Here is an 18758-nt window from a genome sequence, read left to right on the forward strand (position 1 = left end):
TCGGTTGGTGTGTGTTTTTTCCAGTAAATGGTGTGTCCTAGGGAGCCATTGGGTTTTTTGTAGATTAGGACGTCCAGAAAGGGAAGTTGATTGTTTGCTTCTATTTCCATAGTGAATTGTATTTTGGGGCGTAGGCTGTTGAGATGTGTGAGGAAGTTGTCCAGTTTTTCTTTCCCGTGTGGCCAAATCACGAAAGTGTCATCAACATATCTAAGCCAGAGTTTGGGTTTGTGTTCAGATTTATCTAAGGCGTTAGTTTCAAAATGTTCCATGTATAGGTTTGCGATGACGGGTGAGAGGGGTGATCCCATGGGCAATGTTCCCTCTAATTTTTTTTTCAGTGTGGGTGGAAAAGAATAGTGTTTGAGTGGCACATTTTCATGCCTGAGCACCTGAATTTTTTTCACAGATGTCACCCAAGACAACAACGAAATCAGTGTTATTTGAAAGTCAAAGTTATATTTATTCAAGATACACATTTAATTAAAAGTGTTATATATCAGTATCACTTATAATATTATTAAAATATTAAAATACTTGTATAGTGTTTACGGTAAAGTATACTGTTATTCACTGAAAGTCTGTCTCATCTTAAAGTTTCCCACGTCTGTCTTTCTTTAACAACCATTTAAACTTCCAGCTGCACTTTTTCTTCGTAACAACATTTACTCCAGCTTTACGTTTCGACATCAGCATTGACCTGATGATGTACCCATAGGGTTAGGGTTTATAAATTATTACAATTATCTTTTCAAATTCATTTTGGATTAAATAAAAAAGAGCTTTGAAATGAGTATATAAATGGCACTTAATACCAATAATATTAAAATAGTAAATGTTTGATATACTTCATTTTAATGAATTTCACTTGATATACTTCATTTTATTGAGTTCACATTCAATTGCAAGTTGTCTATACACTGTATGCTTCTGTGAATGTATTATATGCAATTTGCTATTTTAAATGAGTAAAATTATTAAAATCCCCATACATAAAGTCTCATTCACATCTAACAGTTTTCTTCCATCATTAATTTGTAAACTCAAGGATTTATTGCCTGCATGTTCAACAATGCTTGCTGATTGTTTAAAAATTTGTGGGAATTTGTTCCTCTCTGTACAGGGGGTTTCAGTAACCTACTACTACTGCAAAACTAATAGCAAAACATTAAATTTTATTATTTTTAATATGCAAAAACAATTTGATTCATAAAATCTTATTTTTTTTTTCATGAATGCTCACACAGAAGTTGCTTGCTATTGGAAAAAGTACATTCTAATAATGAATAGCTAAATAGAATAGGAAATTGCATTATCCAAAACTCTAAAAAAATAAAGGGAACAATATTTTAGCCACACTTTTTTCAAATCTTACTCCTCCTACAATCCAGTGAACTGTGTGGATGACTTTAAAGTACTTATATTGTAGTTAAGGTTTTAATTCTAAAAAATCTCTAAACTCCATACTACTTGCAAATATAAATAGATTGTTAAAAAGGCTCTACCATAACAAATAAGAGAAAAAAACACCTTCCTTTTGTTTATAAAGTAGTGATTTTAGTTTGCTCCAAATGATTTAACTATGGAAGTCACTGTTTTAAAATGACAGCTAGGAAGTTTAATTAGATTAAAAGCAAAAATATTCTCAATGACTTTGAAAATCCCAATGAGTTATCAAATATAGGTACTCCTTCATTACAACGTGGGACTGGAATTTGTATTACTCAGCAATGTGGTCACAAAGCTGATGTCATGTGATTGGGCTCCCTCGCCTCTTTCCGACTCCGAGGGCATCAATCATGTTAGCCCAGGGATCTGCAAAGTTGGCTGTTTTTAAGACTGGTGGACTTCAACTTCCAGAATTTTGAGAGTTGAAGTCCACCAGTCTTAAAACAGCCAACTTTGCAGACCCCTGTGTTAGCCCAAAGCCTGGCGCTGGGCTTTGCTCCCCCATTGATGGAGCCCCTAGAAGCGAGGAGGGAGAAAAAGAGACGGAGGCCAAGGAGCTTCCCTTCCCAGCAAAAATCTAACCAGGGAGCCAGGAAGTAGCAAATTAGCCGATCACGCGGCACGCGTGGAAAGCAAGGTCTGACGGGTGGGCAGCGAAACTCCAGGGCTCGCTATTCTAATTCCCCATGAAAACTATTGCCTCTGAAGCGTTTGCTCCAGTGTTTTGAACCTTTAAGCGCCCCTTTCCCTTTTTTCTTTTCGACCCACACTGATCAGGGAGAATCTTGAAGTCGGGCGGCAATGTACTGCAGTAGGAAAGGTTTAGCTGGAGGGGTTTTTGATTGCGATTCTGTAGCTGCTCTGTAGTTCGTGTTCAGCAGATACATGACGCTGTGCGGCAGTTAGAAACGACTGCGCGGCGTATTGCAGCCATGTGTGCAGCCGCGCAAGCGCACACCTTACAGAGAACAGTGCCCATGGGTGCTCCTTCTATCTGTTTGTATCTTTGTCCATTATTGATGAAGTATGTGTTGGTTAGGCAGTGGTTGGTCAAGTCCAGGATGTGTTTAGGGGAATTGTGTTTGTTCTGGATAGCTGTCAAGGCTTCTTTTATAGGCACTTGGATGAAGAGAGATATGACATCGAAGCTCACGAGTAGGTCGTTGGGTTGTTTCTTTATTGTTTCTATGAAGTGGAATGAGTTTTGTACGTGTGATTCTGCATAGGGTTGGAGTTGTTTGGCGAGGAATTTGGCAAGTTTAGGTAGAGGTGAGCCTATGGAACTGACTAGGTTCGAGGTTCATTTTATTTATATGCCGCCCTATTCCCAGCGGGACTCAGGGCGGTGCACAAACCCAAGGAGGGGAAGGGAAACACAAAGACTACAACAAAAGTACAGGGCATTTAAAACAACCAACAGCCACAGGATTCGAGAGGGGAAGGGAACTCATCGACCCCAGGCCTGCCGACACAGCCAGGTTTTAACGGCTTTTTGGAAGGCCTGGAGAGAGGTGAGGGTCCGAATCTCTGCGGGGAGCTCGTTCCAAAGGGCCGGAGCTGCCACAGAGAAGGGTAGTGGCCAGATGACATTGGCTAGTAGACGGAACCCGGAGGAGGCCTAATCTGTGTGATCTAATGGGTCTTTGGGAGGTAATTGGCAGCAGGCGGTCTCTCAAGTACCCAGCTCCAATACCATGAAGGGCTTTATAAGTGACGACTAACACCTTGAAGCGTATCCGGAGACCAATCGGTAACCAGTGCAGCTCGCGGAGGATAGGTGTAACGTGGGTGTACCGAGGTGCACCCACAATCGCTCGCGTGGCTGCATTCTGGACGAGCTGAAGTCTCCGAATGCTCTTCAAGGGCTGCCCCATGTAGAGCGGACTATGGGTCTGAGTGGTGTTCCTTCTTTGTGTATATTGGGGAGGCCATAGAGTTTTGGGCATCTGGAAGATTTCTCTCTGGGGATGATTCTTTGCTGGATCTCTTCACTGATGGGAGAGGCTTTTATTTTGGATTTGGTGTTTTTTTCCAGGTAGGTGGTGGGATCTGTGTTTAGAGGTTTGTAAGCAGGGTCTTGGAATAGGTTGGATAGTTTGGCTTGGTAGTCAGACGTGTTCATCACCACTGTGGCGTTACCTTTGTCTGCTGGGAGAATGATTATCTTGTTGTCTTTCCTCAGGTTGGTGAGTGCTTTTTCTTCTTCTTTCTTCTTTCTGTAAGTTGCTTCTGGGTGGATTACTGGAGCAAAGGACATTGGTGACTGCAAGTCTGATTTTATTAGCTTCATCTGGGTTGATTTTGGTGAGTGTAGCTTCAACTCAGAATATGATGTCTTCAGTGGGGATGCATTTAGGGGCGACTGCAAAATTCAATCCTCTGGAAGGGACATTGGTTTCAGCTGTGGTGAGGGTTCTGTCTGATATGTTGTGTACTGTTTGTTTCATGAGTTGCTGTGGAGGGAGTTGGGCTTCTGTTGTTTTTCTAGTATGTGGAGTTTGTTGGTGTGTTTGTCTGTCTTGTAGGAGGTTTCTGTTTTGGCTCTCCAGAGGGCTAGTAGTTTGGATTTTTCCCAGAGTGCTGAGTGGATTTTGTTGCTGAGTTTGAGGTGAAGAGTGAGTAGGTCCCAGTTGGTTTGGTCTAGTACGAATCTTTTCCTGTGGAGTTTGTTTCTGATTAGGGCTAATTCAGTTCTTTTCAGGATCCTTTCGGTGGCTGAGGTTTTAGAATGGAATTTTAGTTGGAAGCATGTGGGGATCAAGCTTTTGTCTCGGGAGTTGCATAGGAATGTGAGGTCACATAAGATGGTAGCTCAGACTTCAAGTTTCTCATAAGATCTAGTGAGCAGGAAGGTTTCCTCCCCGTAGAGGTAAGATATATTTGTTTTCGTAGATTTTCACAGGTGTAGGTATGCTGGTCTTTTTGTATTAAGGTCTTTTCCCATATAAGATTGAGATTGTCTTGGCAACATTTTGGCGAGGTCTCACTTGCCATCTTTAGGCTGGGTTTTGGTCTTAAAGCGTGGTCGGAGCTGCCGGCCTTCTATAAATCTTGGTGTGTGTGTGTGGAGTGCTGGCTTTGTTTCAGTAAGTGGATTGATTGGATGTGTGGTTGTATCATTATTGGTAAATTGGTGCTGATTGGTGCGGGCTGTGTGTCCGTTGTTGTTTTGTGCTGTAACGGCCTGGGTGGTGGGTAGGACTCGTTTGTTTACCAGGGCTGGTTTCCAGATGTCTGGTAGGCGGGAGGTATTGTCATGTTTATTCATGTTGTGGGGGTGTTTCTCTATTTCCATAGCTTCCATAATTATTCTCTTGTTGAAATGTTCAGTTTTGGAGATTAACCTGGTTCCTTCAAAATTACACTTACTGAAACAAAGCCAGCACTCCACACACACCCCACCAAAAAAGACGGCAGCTCCGGCCACGCTTTAAGCCGAAAACACCAGCCTGAGAATGGCGAGTGAGACCTCACGGAAATGTTGCCAAGACAATCTCAATTTTACACAGGAAAAGACCTGAATACAAGATCAGCATACGGCTCTCTCTGAGCTTGGTTGTTTTCTTGCAGACGTTTCACTACTCAAACTAGGTAACATCATCAGTGCTAGCCTCCTTTATTGAGGACCCTTCACTTCTCAGGCTTTTGCATAAGTTCGAAAATAATGCAACAATTAACAGTCATATTAACTGATGAGCGGATTCTTAAAACGGCGTTGTTATTTTCAGGGTCAGAGAGAACAGAAAGAAGCCAGGACTGGATCTAAAAAACTAGGTTTCACTGCACTCCTATTTTACAGAAAGAGCAGCGCAGGCAATTATTTTTATTTTATTTATTTTCGTTTGTGAAACATGTAAAAGATAACAGGTATAAGTATAAACATGAATATGAACACAGTAAATGGGTACGAATAAATGGAGACAGTAGGACATACACAGTAGCAAAAATACACCCAGGGAAAATGGAGGAGAGGGCCCAGCTGCCCGACCCAGGCCATCCTCTCGCAGAACGAGCGGGTGAGAACAAAACGGGGCCCTTAAAGGTCAAAAAGAGCGAACAGCGGAGCCTTCGCTGCAATAATCGTGCATGACCTCCGAAAAGGAGGAGGGAATCTCCCTCGCGAAACGCGAACCGATGACGCTGCAACGACAATCAGCAGAGGGGGACCAATCAGAGGGCGAGGAGCTCGACAGGGCGTGGATTTACCTGTTCCGTTGTTCTGCAGGCTGCGCCGTTCTGCCATTCAATGGCAAAGGCATCGACCAACAGGAACGTGGGCCTGAGTCATCCAGGAGGAGGAGAAGGAAAGAGCCCAACTTCGGTTGGAGATGGCGAGGGACAGAGGACCGCCCGGAGACGGCGGGGGTGGGGAGGAGGGAGTAGAAAACCACCGGCTAGCAGATCCGCTGACTGGTTTCTATGAGGAGCAAAAAAAACCCACCGTGCCAATCGCAGCGCCTCCCCTTCCCCCCATCTCCACCTTATCACATTGCAGACACACAATTATGCTCGGACTCACGTTATCAATCACCACCGGCTGATTTGCGATCACATCGTAGGACTCCATAGCGAGCGCCTTTGCGCCGCCGGCGACACCCACCTCGGTTACTGCCAAGCAAGCGACAGCTCAGGGAGCAGAGCGCATGCTCAGAGCAAAGGCAAAGCTTGCCGGGAAAGCGAGTTTCTATGGAAATAACTAGTGTATCTGGACCTTTCGCCAGAAAAAAGGGTTTTGTTGTTTTCCCCATTGAGTGGTTGAATGAATGAATGAGTCTATTTATTTGTTCTAGTAAGTTACCGTGGAGTACCGATTTGCAAAACTATTTTTGTCCTAGAGAGGAATAAAAGGTATTTATAATCAATGAAGAAATCTTAATATTTTTTTATATCAGCATACTTGGTACAGTTTGTATAAACCTCTTTCACACACATATTGAATACTGTATGTTCTGCTGCAGATATACTGTATACAATATGTTAGGGTTGCAATATTTAGTCATAAAGAAATACAGAAAACTAGCTATTTTGCAGCCATCTAGTGACTATATGAAATATTTGGAGGCCGATTATGATAGGCCTAACGTATGCTGCATTTTTTCAAGTGTTTAGTAGTCCAGTTAATATAAATTCCACAGCAAATACAGCTATTATCCCTTTATTGGGATTCCTGTTGCTTTTCCCCTTTTATTATGCAAGCAAAGGAGCTGTTGTAATACATTGAGGGGGAGAGAGAAAAATTAGGTCTTATCAGGACAGAAGTTCAGAGGATGTACCTATATTTTGGATATACTGCATTCAATTTTTTTCAGTCCACAAAATGAATTATACTTCCATTGTATGGAAATGTTTATATGGTCCACTGCAGTGATATGAACAAATGTAGCATCTAAAGCCCCTCATAGTCACCACATTCATTTATTGATAACATTAACTGAAATGCATACACTTGAACTGTATAGATTTTTAAAATTTATATCCTACCTTTATTATTTTTACAAATAACTTAAGGTGGTGAACATATCCAACATACCTTCCTCCCCCTATTTTCCCCACAGCAACAAACATGTAAGGTGAGTTGGGCTGAGAGAGAATGACTGGCCCAAGGTCACCCAATTAGTCCTTGCTGAGGTTGGATGTAATAACTCAGGCCCCAATTTCAGAAGGTCTTAGTGATAACTTTACCAAAGAAGGCAGAGCTAAAATCCTTGGTTAGGTAGGTATGAAAGTGCTAGAGGATTTTGAGACTTGGAGTGGGAACATTTTGCCTTCCATATATGTTTGTACTTCCATACCCACTATATTTTCATACAAGCTTTGGGCTCTAGAACTGATGGCGAACCTATGGCATGCGTGCCAGAGGTGGCACAGAGCCCTCTCTGTGGGCATGCGCACCATCGCCAGCTGCTATTCTGGGTTCCGGCGTGCCTGCACACTGGTCAATGCTGTCTTTTGGGTTCTGTCATGAAGACCAGCTGACCGACACGCATGTGCATGACGAAAACCGGAAGAGAGCAGCTGTCTGCCACACAAATACGTACCGGCCAGCTGCTCCAGTTTTGGCACTCAGTGCTGAAAAAGTTAACCATCACTGCTGTAGAAAAATTGAGTGGTTGTGTCTATGAAATTCAGGGCAAAATCTTAGAATGCTTTATGGATTGCAAATGGAGTTTGAGGAAGTACATGTTAGTTTTATCTTATGTGTTGCCCATCCCTTGTTTTATCTAATTTTCTACTCCCCTTTCTTTAACTAGCACAATAGGAACAATACACCTGTATAGCCAGAATGGACTAGTGGTTAAAGCACAAAGCTAGAAAGCAGGAGACTGTGAACTCTACTCCCACCTTAACCATGAAAGCCAGCCATGAACCAGTTACACTTCTCAACCCAACTCATTTCACAGGGTTGTGGTGGCGAAAATAGGAGGAAGAAGGAGTGCTGGATATGTTTGCTGCTGGATATGTTTGCTGCCTTAAGTTATTTGTAAAAATAATAAAGATGTGATACAAATAAATTAAATTAAAACAGAGAATTCCCCAGGTATTTGTATTCATACCAGTGCTCTTTAACTTGTTCATATACAACTTAGCAGTTCAGGTGACAAACAGTGAGATAGATGTGACAAGTTTATATTTAGATATACTAAAAAGCTTTAACATTTTTCATAGAGTTTATTTGTTTAAAAGATGTGCATTTTTACAAAGAAAAATATTAATAGCTTGTGTGACTTCAAGCCTGTACCCCCGTATCTTCAGAATTCTGAGAACATAAGATGAACCATCCTTTTAAAAATCTCACATATATACAACATCTATTAAAGAGGTGCAGACAGAAAATTGCACAATACATGTTGATTGGTAACACTATGACTACCCAACTGCAAGCAATTTTTAAGATAAACCAAGCCTAAGGTACTGGTAGTATTAAAATGTATTTCTCAACTGTTTGCCCTCTAGATATGTCAAGATTGTAATCCTCATAATTCTGTATCAGTGCAATAGTGGGAATTAAGTTCAATATTGTAGATATCACATCAGTCCATTCATACTTCAGTAAATAAACCATACTCATTAGATTTTCACCATATTTTAAACATAATGGTTAACAAGGCACAATGATTTTATTTCCTGCAAGTTTGTGGTACACTAAGCCACAAACAAGCATAAATATTTATTTCTATAAAGATTACACGTATAATTACATTTATTATATTATGTATGAATCGCACCACTTGAATAGATTGAGATGGTTGACCATGAAAAAAGGCCTCATCCCAGTGCTATCCATCCCCTTGGTTCTGTTTTTTGCATAGTTTTAAATTTTTAATGTGCAGAGATTTAAAATTTTCTATTATATTTTTTTCCTATTCTTTTCTATTCATCCTTTTACCTTCTATCTATAAGTTCCCCAGAATCGCCCTATCGGGGAGATAGACAGCATTTAACTACTGGAATAATTGTCACTTTGAATGTACGCTAATTGGCATGCATTAAAATGAAATTCCGTTGCATACAGTTCTCAAATCCAGATAAGACCGAGTGGCTGGTGTGTTTCCCTCCTACTAATTGGCCAAGTGTTCCATCTCTCAGGCTGGGGGGGTCAAACAGTACGCCCCTCAGACAGGGTTCGCAATTTGGGAGTCCTCCTGGACCCACAGCTGACTTTTGAACATCACTTGTCAGCTGTGACCAGGGGGGCATTTGCCCAGGTTCGCCTGGTGCACCAGTTGCGTCCCTACCTGAACCGGGAGGCCCTCACAACAGTCACTCGCGCCCTTGTGACCTCTAGACTGGACTACTGCAACGTGCTCTACATGGGGCAGCCCTTGAAGAGCATTCGGCGACTCCAGCTTGTCCAGAATGCAGCCGCGCGAGCGATCGTGGGTGCACCTCGGTTCACCCACGTAACACCTATTTTCCGCGAGCTGCACTGGCTGCCTATTGGTCTCCGGATACGCTTCAAGGCGCTAGTCGTCACTTATAAAGCCCTTCATGGTATTGGACCTGGGTACTTGAGAGACCGCCTGCTGCCAATTACCTCCACTAGACCGATTAGATCCCACAGATTAGGTCTCCTCCGAATTCCATCCGCCGGCCAGTGTCGACTGGCGACTACCCGGAGGAGAGCCTTCTCTGTGGCTGCTCCGACCCTCTGGAATGAACTCCCCATGGAGATTCGAACCCTCACCACCCTCCAGGCCTTCTGCAAAGCCCTTAAAAGCTGGCTGTTCCGACAGACCTGGGGCTAAAGAACCATTGCCCCCGTCTCGAATGGTATGACTGCTGTGTGTTTTAAACCATGTATTGTTTTGTGTCGTTTTTAATTTTGTTTGTATCCCCCCTTCCCTGGTTTGAGTTGTGAGCCGCCCTGAGTCCCCTTCGGGGAGAAAAGGGCGGCATATAAATAAAATCAACATTCAACATTCAAAGGATCACCAACTCCAAAATGCTCTTTCTATACTGCAATCGTGGACGATTTGCTAGGAAATAAAATTCTATTCGCCCTATTCATATGTTACCATCTTTTAAAAATAGGATTTGATAAAGGAAGAGGTTTCCCCGATACACTCATGGCAAGCTATGTCCCAAAGGTGCTTTGTTTCTAGAGGCTCCCCCCCTCCCCCCGAAAGTCCAGTTGCCTCTAGGGAAAAAAAAGCATCTTTGGGATAACCATGACCTGGACGACTGAGAATGTCCACAGACACATAGCAAGGTAGCAATTCAATGACGGCTTGCCGCGCGACATCCTTCTCTCTGCCCACTCCGGGCAAGAAAGCGTCAGCAATGCAAGCTAAGCGACGCCAGAGGTCGGAAACGCGCCGGCGGAGAAGGGGGTGGGACACCGGGTGGAAGCGAAGGTGGGATTATGTCAGCCTCGTCTTTCACTATGGCGTGATTGGCGAAGACGGTGGCCTATCAAGACTGGAGTCGGGGTGAGTGGGGGGACGCTTTTCCCCTGCTGTTGCTGCTCTCTGCTGCTGGGCCCTGCCGGGGTCGCGAAAGGAGTTTGGAGCGACCTTCGCTTTCCCTGCGGGGATCGGGATCGTCCGTCCACCCCCCCCCCCGGCCACCCGCTCCGAGCTACGTTGCTTCCCTCCGTCCTTTACGGGTTCCCCCATGGAGACCGTCGCCCCCGTTGCTCCTGGCCCCGGAGCGGGACCGTTTCCCTCGCTTTTCCCACCGGGGCTACACGGGATCTACGGCGAGTGCCGGCGACTATACCCGGAGCAGCCCAACCCCCTGCAGGTCACGGCGATTCTCAAATACTGGTGAGTGGGGCGGGAGGGGAAGGAGGAGCTGGCTCCCATCCGAAGGCTTGCTCCGCGGGTGGCTTCGGGGAGCGATCGCGGCATTTTGGGAAAGAGGCCTCGGGGGCTCCCGAACGGGTTTGGGCCTGGGCTAGGGGACCGGTGGGTGACAAAGGGCGAGGGCTCTCGGCTGGCTCCTTGAACTGCGGTCCGCCGAGGTTGGAAAGGTGATAAATGTGTGTGTGTGTGCGTGCGCGTGTGTTGTGAAGGAGGATCTGTCGGAAAACTGGGAGTGGCTAAGAGTGGCAGAAGGGACTTAAGTTTTGGGACGGGTTGTTGTACTTGGGTGGGAGAGGGGTTTTTTTGGGGAGAGGAGGAAAAGTTGTTGGAGCGGAGGATACCCGATTGGAGCATCGTGCCCAAAACGTTGTGCCAGCGGTTGGGGAGTTGTAGTCCAAAACGCTGAAATGACATGGGATTCTGGCCTGTACTTAAATCTAAATCCTGGGTGGTTGAAACCCAGATTTTAAAAATGACTCCGAATTTGGAACAGTGATTTTGTAATTATTTACAGGAAAGTGTAATTACTTATGGGTTGATGCCCTGGTTCATGTCTCTGTGTGAAGAATAGGGGAGTGTTCAGAGGAACAGCTTGAGTTTATAAGGGGTTTAAGTTTCGTTACCCTGAATCTTGCATGCAAGATAGATTGAAAGAGAAATTGTTCTTAAATTTTGCTGTAATTTGAATAAATATCAGAAACCATTGGAAGTCAGAAAAATGGTTACTTTTAGTAAGGGCAATATTGATAAGCTTCTGCAATTTTCATAAATGAATGCATACCTTTTGAGACTGGCCTTTATATTCTTGATATCTTGAAAAGTTGGCTTTTGCATATGATTGCTAGCAGTAAAGTGAGTGGATGGATCCTTTTCCTTGTCTTTAACTATCTTCCACACTACTTCCATTTCTTTTCCTATCTTATCATATGCAGAGAGATGCACACATATTTTTCCCTTTGGCTTAAATCATATCTGAGTCTTAGTGTGTCCATCTAATGTTACACTTTAGCTCCAAAATATATAGCTTTAAGAAAAAAGCAAATATGTTGTGTGAGCCCAATCTTTATTACTTTGCTGTCTTTCAGCATTGAGTACACTTTCCCAAATGGATGTTGGGAAACTCTATGTTTTCAGGTTGGATTATTTGTTTTGCTGATGTAGTTAGGCAGAAGTTGTGTTCATACATGAAGCATCTCCTTTCATTAGCAGTTTTTTCATTCTCAGACATTCTATCTATCTATCTATCTATCTATCTATCTATCTATCTATCTATCTATCTATCTATCTATCTATCTATCTATCTATCTAATCAAAATGTTACTGCCTCTCCCAATAAAGTGCTCTTGAAGTGGCAGACATTGCAAAGCTGTAGGAATGCCGCTTGGTTGTCAATTCCCAATATAATCAGGGCAGTCACTGATTTCATAAATCGTCTGGTACTGGTCACCTAAATTGTCTATTGATGGTTTAGGTCAAATTATGGTTAGATATGCTTCCCAGACATGGCCAGTTCTGCACATAATATGACTGCCCTGGAAGAAATAGATGGAGAAAGGGAATTGAACTATTATAATCACATTTCTGGATTGAAATAGTGCTGTTAATAAATGGGGGGGGGGGGACTGAAGTTGAGAAAGATGAGTTTGCTTGAATTTGTAAATGTTTTGAATTCAAATATTGCTGCTATTTAATATCAAGGTCATGAAGGGTTTGGGACCATGGAAATAACAATAATATTTCTGTACAGATAGCTGTTTACTTATGGTTGCTTAGTGATTGTTCAAAATCACAATGGACCCCGAAAAAGGGACTTAAGACCCGGATTCATTTCTAATGTCCCTTTCCCCCCATAGGCACATGACTGTATTTTGGGCGCTCAGCAACCAGCCCACATTTATAGCCATGGTCATGTGATTGCAATGTATGTTGTATTTTCCCCAGTAACTGGTATTTACCTCCAGTTGCTGATTTTAAAAAATGCCCCTTTGAAAACAATATGCCCACAATGTTTGCTTTATGACCATCCTGTTTGTTTAATGACTGTCACAAAAAAAGGTTACAAAATTGGGCAGTCACATGATGAACCATTTTAAAAACTATCAGGACTTAAGACCAAAATTGCAGGTTCAATTACCATAATAAGTTGCAGACCGTCTGTACTTGATCATATCAGAGAAAGGACCTGGTAATCCTCCTTTTACTTGTCTTGATCACTGAAGAAGATTTAAGATTTTTATATTAGTTAGTAGTATCAACTTAATCATCTGTGTCTGTTGGTTTCCAGAGCAAAAGTGCTGTGATTGTCCCAGATGGAGCTGCCTCTTGCTCCTTTCTCTGATTAGTCTTGACAACTCTGTGAATTACACACTTATTTAATTTTAATCTGGAATCAACCTCAGCCTGTAATTTTAGACTTTGTTTCATTCAAAGGATGACTTTGGGAAAGTACTGAATAGCTAGGTTTATTAGATTTGAAAAACTATTAGTTTGCAAATAGGCATCAACAAGATCTTAAGGACAGCATATCTGGTTGGTTGTAGGACGTGTCAAATTTTTCAACTTTCAGTTTCCAAACAATAGGGGTGCTCAAAAGTTGTGACATGTCTTGGGGATTGTAAAGATATTTTGGTTACTTTAATATAATCGTATCATAACTTTTTAACATTTTGTTTGTTTCATTTGGCAGCTAGGATGAGCTAATTGAATACTACATAATTGTAGTACTTCTTTATTATACAATTGTATCACAGCGGCCAGTTGTTTCGCCGGATTTGGCATTGGTTACTAGTCGGGCCCCACCCAGGTGCCTAGGACGTCCTAATGTATTTTCGTAATATGCGTGCAGATCCAAGCAGTGCGGCTTTTTGCATTTGACTGATGGTGATTTTGTCAATTTTTAACTGTTTTAAATGTAATTCCAGTGCTTTTGGAATAGCACTCAGTGTGCCAATTACCACTGGAATTACCACTGCTGGTTTGTGCCATAGTTGTTGAATTTCAATTTTTAAGTCCTGGTATTTTGCGATTTTTTCATGTTCCTTCTCGGCGACCCTGCTATCACCTGGTATTGCGATGTCTATGATTGTGACCTTATTTTTCTCAACCAGTGTGATGTCTGGTGTATTATGCGCCAGTATTTTGTCTGTTTGTATGCGAAAATCCCACAAGATCTTGACCATCTGATTTTCGGTGACTTTTTCAGGCTGATGTTCCCACCAGTTTGTTGCTGTTTTAATATTATAATTTTTGCACAAATTCCAATGGATCATTTGTGCTACTGAATTGTGCTGCAATTTATAATCAGTCTGCATGATTTTTTTACAGCAGCTGAGTATGTGATCAATAGTTTCCTCAGCTTCTTTGCAAAGTCTGCATTTGGCATCATCAGAGGATTTTTCGATTTTGGCCTTAATGGCATTTGTGTGAATAGCTTGTTCTTGCGCAGCCAGGATTAGTGACTCTGTTTCTTTCTTTAATGTACCTGTTGTTAACCATAACCAAGTTTGTTCACTGTCCACTTTATCTTTTATTTTTTCCAGAAATTGGCCATGCAGTGCTTTGTTCTGCCAACTCTCCATTCTTGATTTTATCACATCTTTTCTGTATTCTTGTTTCGTCTGTTGGGCCTTCAGTAGTTTTTTGTTCTTTACTTCAATTAATAGATGTTCTTGACTTTCTTTTAAATAATCAGCCAGTGCATGTTTTTCTTCTTCAACTGTTTGCTTCACTTGTAATAATCCTCTGCCACCTGATTTTTGGGGCAGGTACAGTCTATCAGTATCACCACGTGGATGTAAACTGTAGTGCATTGTCATTAGTTTCCTGGTTTCTCGGTCTAAAATGTCCAAATCAGCTTGTGTCCAATTAACTATACCAGCTGTGTATCTTATAACTGGTATTGCCCAGGTATTTATGGCCTTGATTGTATTTCTACCATTCAATTTAGATTTCAAAATTTTCCTAACTCTGTTGGTGTACTCTCGCCTGACAATAGTTTTTACTTCTCCGTGCTTGATGTTATCCAACTGCAGAATGCCTAAGTATTTGTAGGCTTCATTTTCTTTGCATTTAATTAATTGGCCATTGGGCATTTCAATTCCCTCACATGCAGTGATTTTGCCCCTTTTTATGGATACAGTGGCGCATTTTTCCATGCCAAACTGCATTGAAATATCGGTGCTGAATACTCGGACTGTGTTTGTCAATGATTGGATTTCTATTTCTGACTTTCCATAGAGTTTCAAATCATCCATATATAGTAAATGAGAATTTTTTTCAGCTTCTTTGGCTGTTTGGTAGCCTAATTTCAATTTTGATCATTTTCTTTATTTCCTATTTCCTCCAAGGGCTTTGATTTGAAATTAGTTTACATTGTATAAAAAAATCTATAAAACATTCTAAGCAAATGTTTCGTTTCTTGTAATGTACTCTTAATTACTAACAAAAGAAACTGAAAATTATTTAGTCTAAGCTTCATTTAAATATAGATTTATCTTTATGCAAAATTTCATTTTGTACTAACCAATCAACATATTATACCAGTCAGTCAACAATAAATCCGCCTCATTTCACTTAAAAATATTTATCTTGTCCTTATCAGTTCAAATTAAAAGCCTGTTTAAAAAGCAATGTTTTCAGAGCTTACCAGAATACTAAGATTAACATTTTACTGTTAAGATCTTATTTTCCCACTCTGAAAAATATTCTTAGAATACAGGTATGCATGACTTCATTTCATTTTGGAAGATTTCATTGCCTGACATAATAGTAAGGTTTTTTGGTTCTGCAGTTTACAGTAGACATTAGCAACTCCATTTTATTGTCATATTTAGGAATAAACCCCTTATCTTAGCTTTATATTTTCCCATATAACAATTTCTAGTTGTCTGATTTTTTTCCTAGTAAGTCTTTTGTAAGTCTTTCAATATCTCTAGATATAGCTGGTCTAGGAAGGAAGGGAAGAGAAGAAAGGGAAGACAAGGAAAGGAAAAAACCGAGTTGGAATAAAGAAAATATGACAAACATATATTTCTTTGTAAATAAGAATATATACTCATATTGATTATAGAATTGAATACAGCGGCATGACTAGTTTTGTGCAAATTGGCACAAAGTGATATGTTTTGATTCCTACAAAATGATATGGAAACTATAAAATACAAGCAACTTTTTTATGGTAAGAGTTGGGAAATACCTGTTTCTCAGACATAAGTCTATTTAAAACCACTCTGTTCTTCTCTTGAGAATGGTATTTTGTTTTCCTTTGGCTTATGTAAAATTACTTAAATTAGCTTCTCTGTTGGTAGTGGTATCTCTAACTTGGGAAGAGCACCTTCCTAAACCTGCAGAAATAGTAAGACTGACATCTGGTGGTCTAACTTTTCAAAACTTTATTTAGGTATGACTGAAAAATGTTTCACTTCTACAAGCCTCAGCTGGGAGAAGCTAGCATTCAGAAACTAAGCAGACTGGAGACTGATTATGAATTACTTTTGACTTTATAAAAAAAGAGAGAAAATTGCAGGACCATATCTATGAAATCCAGCCTGTCCCAGTAGAGACATTCTTTTTACGTTTTTTTTAAAAAATTCTGCCTTCCAATTGTGATTTTAAGATGTCTAAAAAGAGATTTTATTCAAACTTAGCCTCTAATCTTACCTTTTCTATCTGAAAAAATTCTAGGGGTTTCTGTAAAATGTTTGTTTCAACTTTGCTCTACAAAAATGGAAACTACTTAGCTCTGAGCTTGTCCTGTGATTATCTCATTGTTTATTGTATTTCTCTTCGGACATCATCATGTTGAAAACTAGGCTATATTAACTCTAGTATGGAAATTGTTCTTGCAGTTGTCTTGTATAAAATATCCATCTCTTGCCATACATCTATGAAATGAACTGATATCCACTTTATTTCTAATTTTGAAAAAGAAAAGTTATTTACCAGTTTGGGGTAACAAATGGCATATATCACTAATTTTGATAAAGGTGGTGATTACTATTATGTGTTTCACAAAAACAAAATATGCTACTTGGTTTTTTATTGGTTTGCAATGATTAAGTTTGGCTCCTTTTGTTATTAGTTTGCAATTATTAAAACTAGTTGCTTGGCTAGTTTTATTAATAAGACATGATCTTAATAAATCACAAGTTTACCTTAATAGCAGAAAGATAAGGATGACATGTATTTCTTTATCTAAATAGGTCTTACTGAATTTAACCATTAACTAGGTCCACACTTATATTGTATTCTAAATTGTGCTCTAATTTGATTTGTTTTTCTTAGGCTTATCATGGTGCATGCAACCAACTAATTCTGACTTATCAGCAAACTATAAACAAACCATGGCTGGTATAATATGTGAATCTAGCCAGTGCCTGAATCATCTTTAGATAAATACTCCACAAAGGCACATTATATTTTTAAATAAATGTAAGGTGTTCATGGGTAGTATTATGGAGAAAAAAACATATTTTATTAACAATTTTAATGAAAAATTATGATGCTCTCAGATGAAAATATTCATTTTAATTATGTTCATTTGTCGTTTGCAGTCCTGTAATTTGTTCAGTATTGAAACAGAAAAAAATATTAAAGCCAAGCAATATAGAACTTTTAAGATCTATGACAACAGCTATGTAGTTATGATGACATCAGGCAAAGTTCTGATTTAGTTTCAAAAAGAAGCATTAACTGTTTTCAGAAGGAAGTGGTGTAATAATGTGGAGTGGAGGTAAACCCATTTACTTGAAACTATTTCCCAAAACTGGATGAAAGCAATTTCATTTCTCTTTTTCTCTTTTTAAAATAGGTTAGGTGGACCGGATCCTCTGGACTATGTTAGCATGTACAGGAATTTGGGGAGTCCAAATCAAAATGTTCCTGAGCACTGGCATTATGTAAGCTTTGGACTAAGTGACTTGTATGGTGATAACAGAGTGCACGAGTAAGTCTTTAATTTCTATGTATTATAATTCGTTGTTTTCTGAAGTAGTTGGAAATACAGTAGAACAAACATACATGCAAATAAATAAAGACTCATTTTGTCCATTCAGTTAAGAAATGGTTAGTTTTAAATTTCCAGAATCTCAGATCATCAGTTTTTATACTTTTTTCTGTTTTTACTTGAAAAAATGGGAAGTTTTGAACAAGATCAATGAAGTTTTGTGAGTGTACAAGTGGGAAAGAAAATTATGTGGCATTTGGCAATTTCATAGCCAAAAATATTTACTATAGAGATGATATAACTGCTGGTACAGCTTAATTTTTCAGCAATTGTTGTATTGCTGAATCACTGGGACCAGTGGGAAGATTGAGAGTTGGAGGTACCATGTTGAAATAATTTTTTTGTAGCACAATTGAGGAATTGGCCTTTTTGGCTCATAGAATAGCAACAGTTAAAACGGCCACCTCTAAAATATATGGATTATTTTAGTCATACTAAATTTCTAGGAAACATCAACTAAATTTGTGCCTGCCTTGGTATATGATAGTTTAGCCCTGAGTTGACAGAAGGAAATCATGATACCGCTCTTCAAATACGTAAAAGGGTGTTATTTAGAAGATCAATATTTGTAGTGTCTCATTCTAGAGTAGAGAACAGAAAGTACTGGATTAAAATGACAACAAGGGAAATTCCAATTACTGTATTTTTCGGACTATAAGATGCACTTTTTTGTCTCCCAAAAGGGGGTGAAAATTTCTGTGCATCTTATAGACCAAATATTAAAGAAGCCCCGCCCACCCACCAGCCATTTTGTATTCTCTTCATTATCGGGCCTTTTTTGGCCCGTTTTGGGGGCTTTTTTTGGTCCATTTCCCCCCCCAAAAAGAACGGATTGAAAAAAGTCTCGAAAATGAGATGAAAAAAGCCTAGAAAACGGGCCGAAAAAAGCCTCGAAAACCGGCTGAAAAAAAGCCTCGAAAATGGGATGAAAAAAGCTCAAAAGGGCCAAAAAGTCTTGAAAAGGGGTAGAAAAAGGCTGGAAAAGGGCCCCCAAAAGGGCC

The 18758-nt window shown here is 40.3% G+C and overlaps 2 protein-coding genes across 17 annotated transcripts in view; one reads left to right on the forward strand and one right to left on the reverse strand.

Moving 5' to 3' along the window:
- The window catches only part of ACTR1A (actin related protein 1A), a 59497-nt gene extending 53438 nt beyond the window's left edge, over positions 1–6059 (reverse strand). For 11 of the 13 annotated variants that reach the window (XR_015698054.1, XR_015698053.1, XR_015698056.1 and 8 more), the window contains exon 1: positions 5969–6059. Coding sequence is in view for 5 of the 13 variants with exons in the window: in XM_087725754.1 (XP_087581880.1) it covers positions 5969–6016 (48 nt within the window). In the remaining 8 variants the exon portion in view is untranslated. Of the gene's footprint in view, positions 1–5655; positions 5856–5968 lie in introns of those variants that run through there. The other 2 variants (XM_087725757.1, XM_014073175.2) reach the window with 2 other exon arrangements.
- A 4445-nt stretch (positions 6060–10504) lies between these two features.
- Positions 10505–18758, forward strand: part of SUFU (SUFU negative regulator of hedgehog signaling) — an 87586-nt gene continuing 79332 nt past the window's right edge. The window contains exons 1-2 of one of the 4 annotated variants that reach the window (XM_087725759.1): positions 10505–10715; positions 17563–17697. In XM_087725759.1, coding sequence (XP_087581885.1) covers positions 10564–10715; positions 17563–17697 — 287 coding nt within the window. In that variant the 5' untranslated portion in view covers positions 10505–10563. The remainder of the gene's footprint in view (positions 10716–17562; positions 17698–18758) is intronic. The other 3 variants (XM_014073177.2, XM_087725758.1, XM_014073176.2) reach the window with 3 other exon arrangements.

The sequence above is a fragment of the Thamnophis sirtalis genome, unplaced genomic scaffold, assembly GCF_051295495.1.
Source record: "Thamnophis sirtalis isolate CommonGarterSnake01/CBP01778 unplaced genomic scaffold, rThaSir2_p1.2 scaffold_11, whole genome shotgun sequence".
Lineage (NCBI taxonomy): Eukaryota > Metazoa > Chordata > Lepidosauria > Squamata > Natricidae > Thamnophis > Thamnophis sirtalis.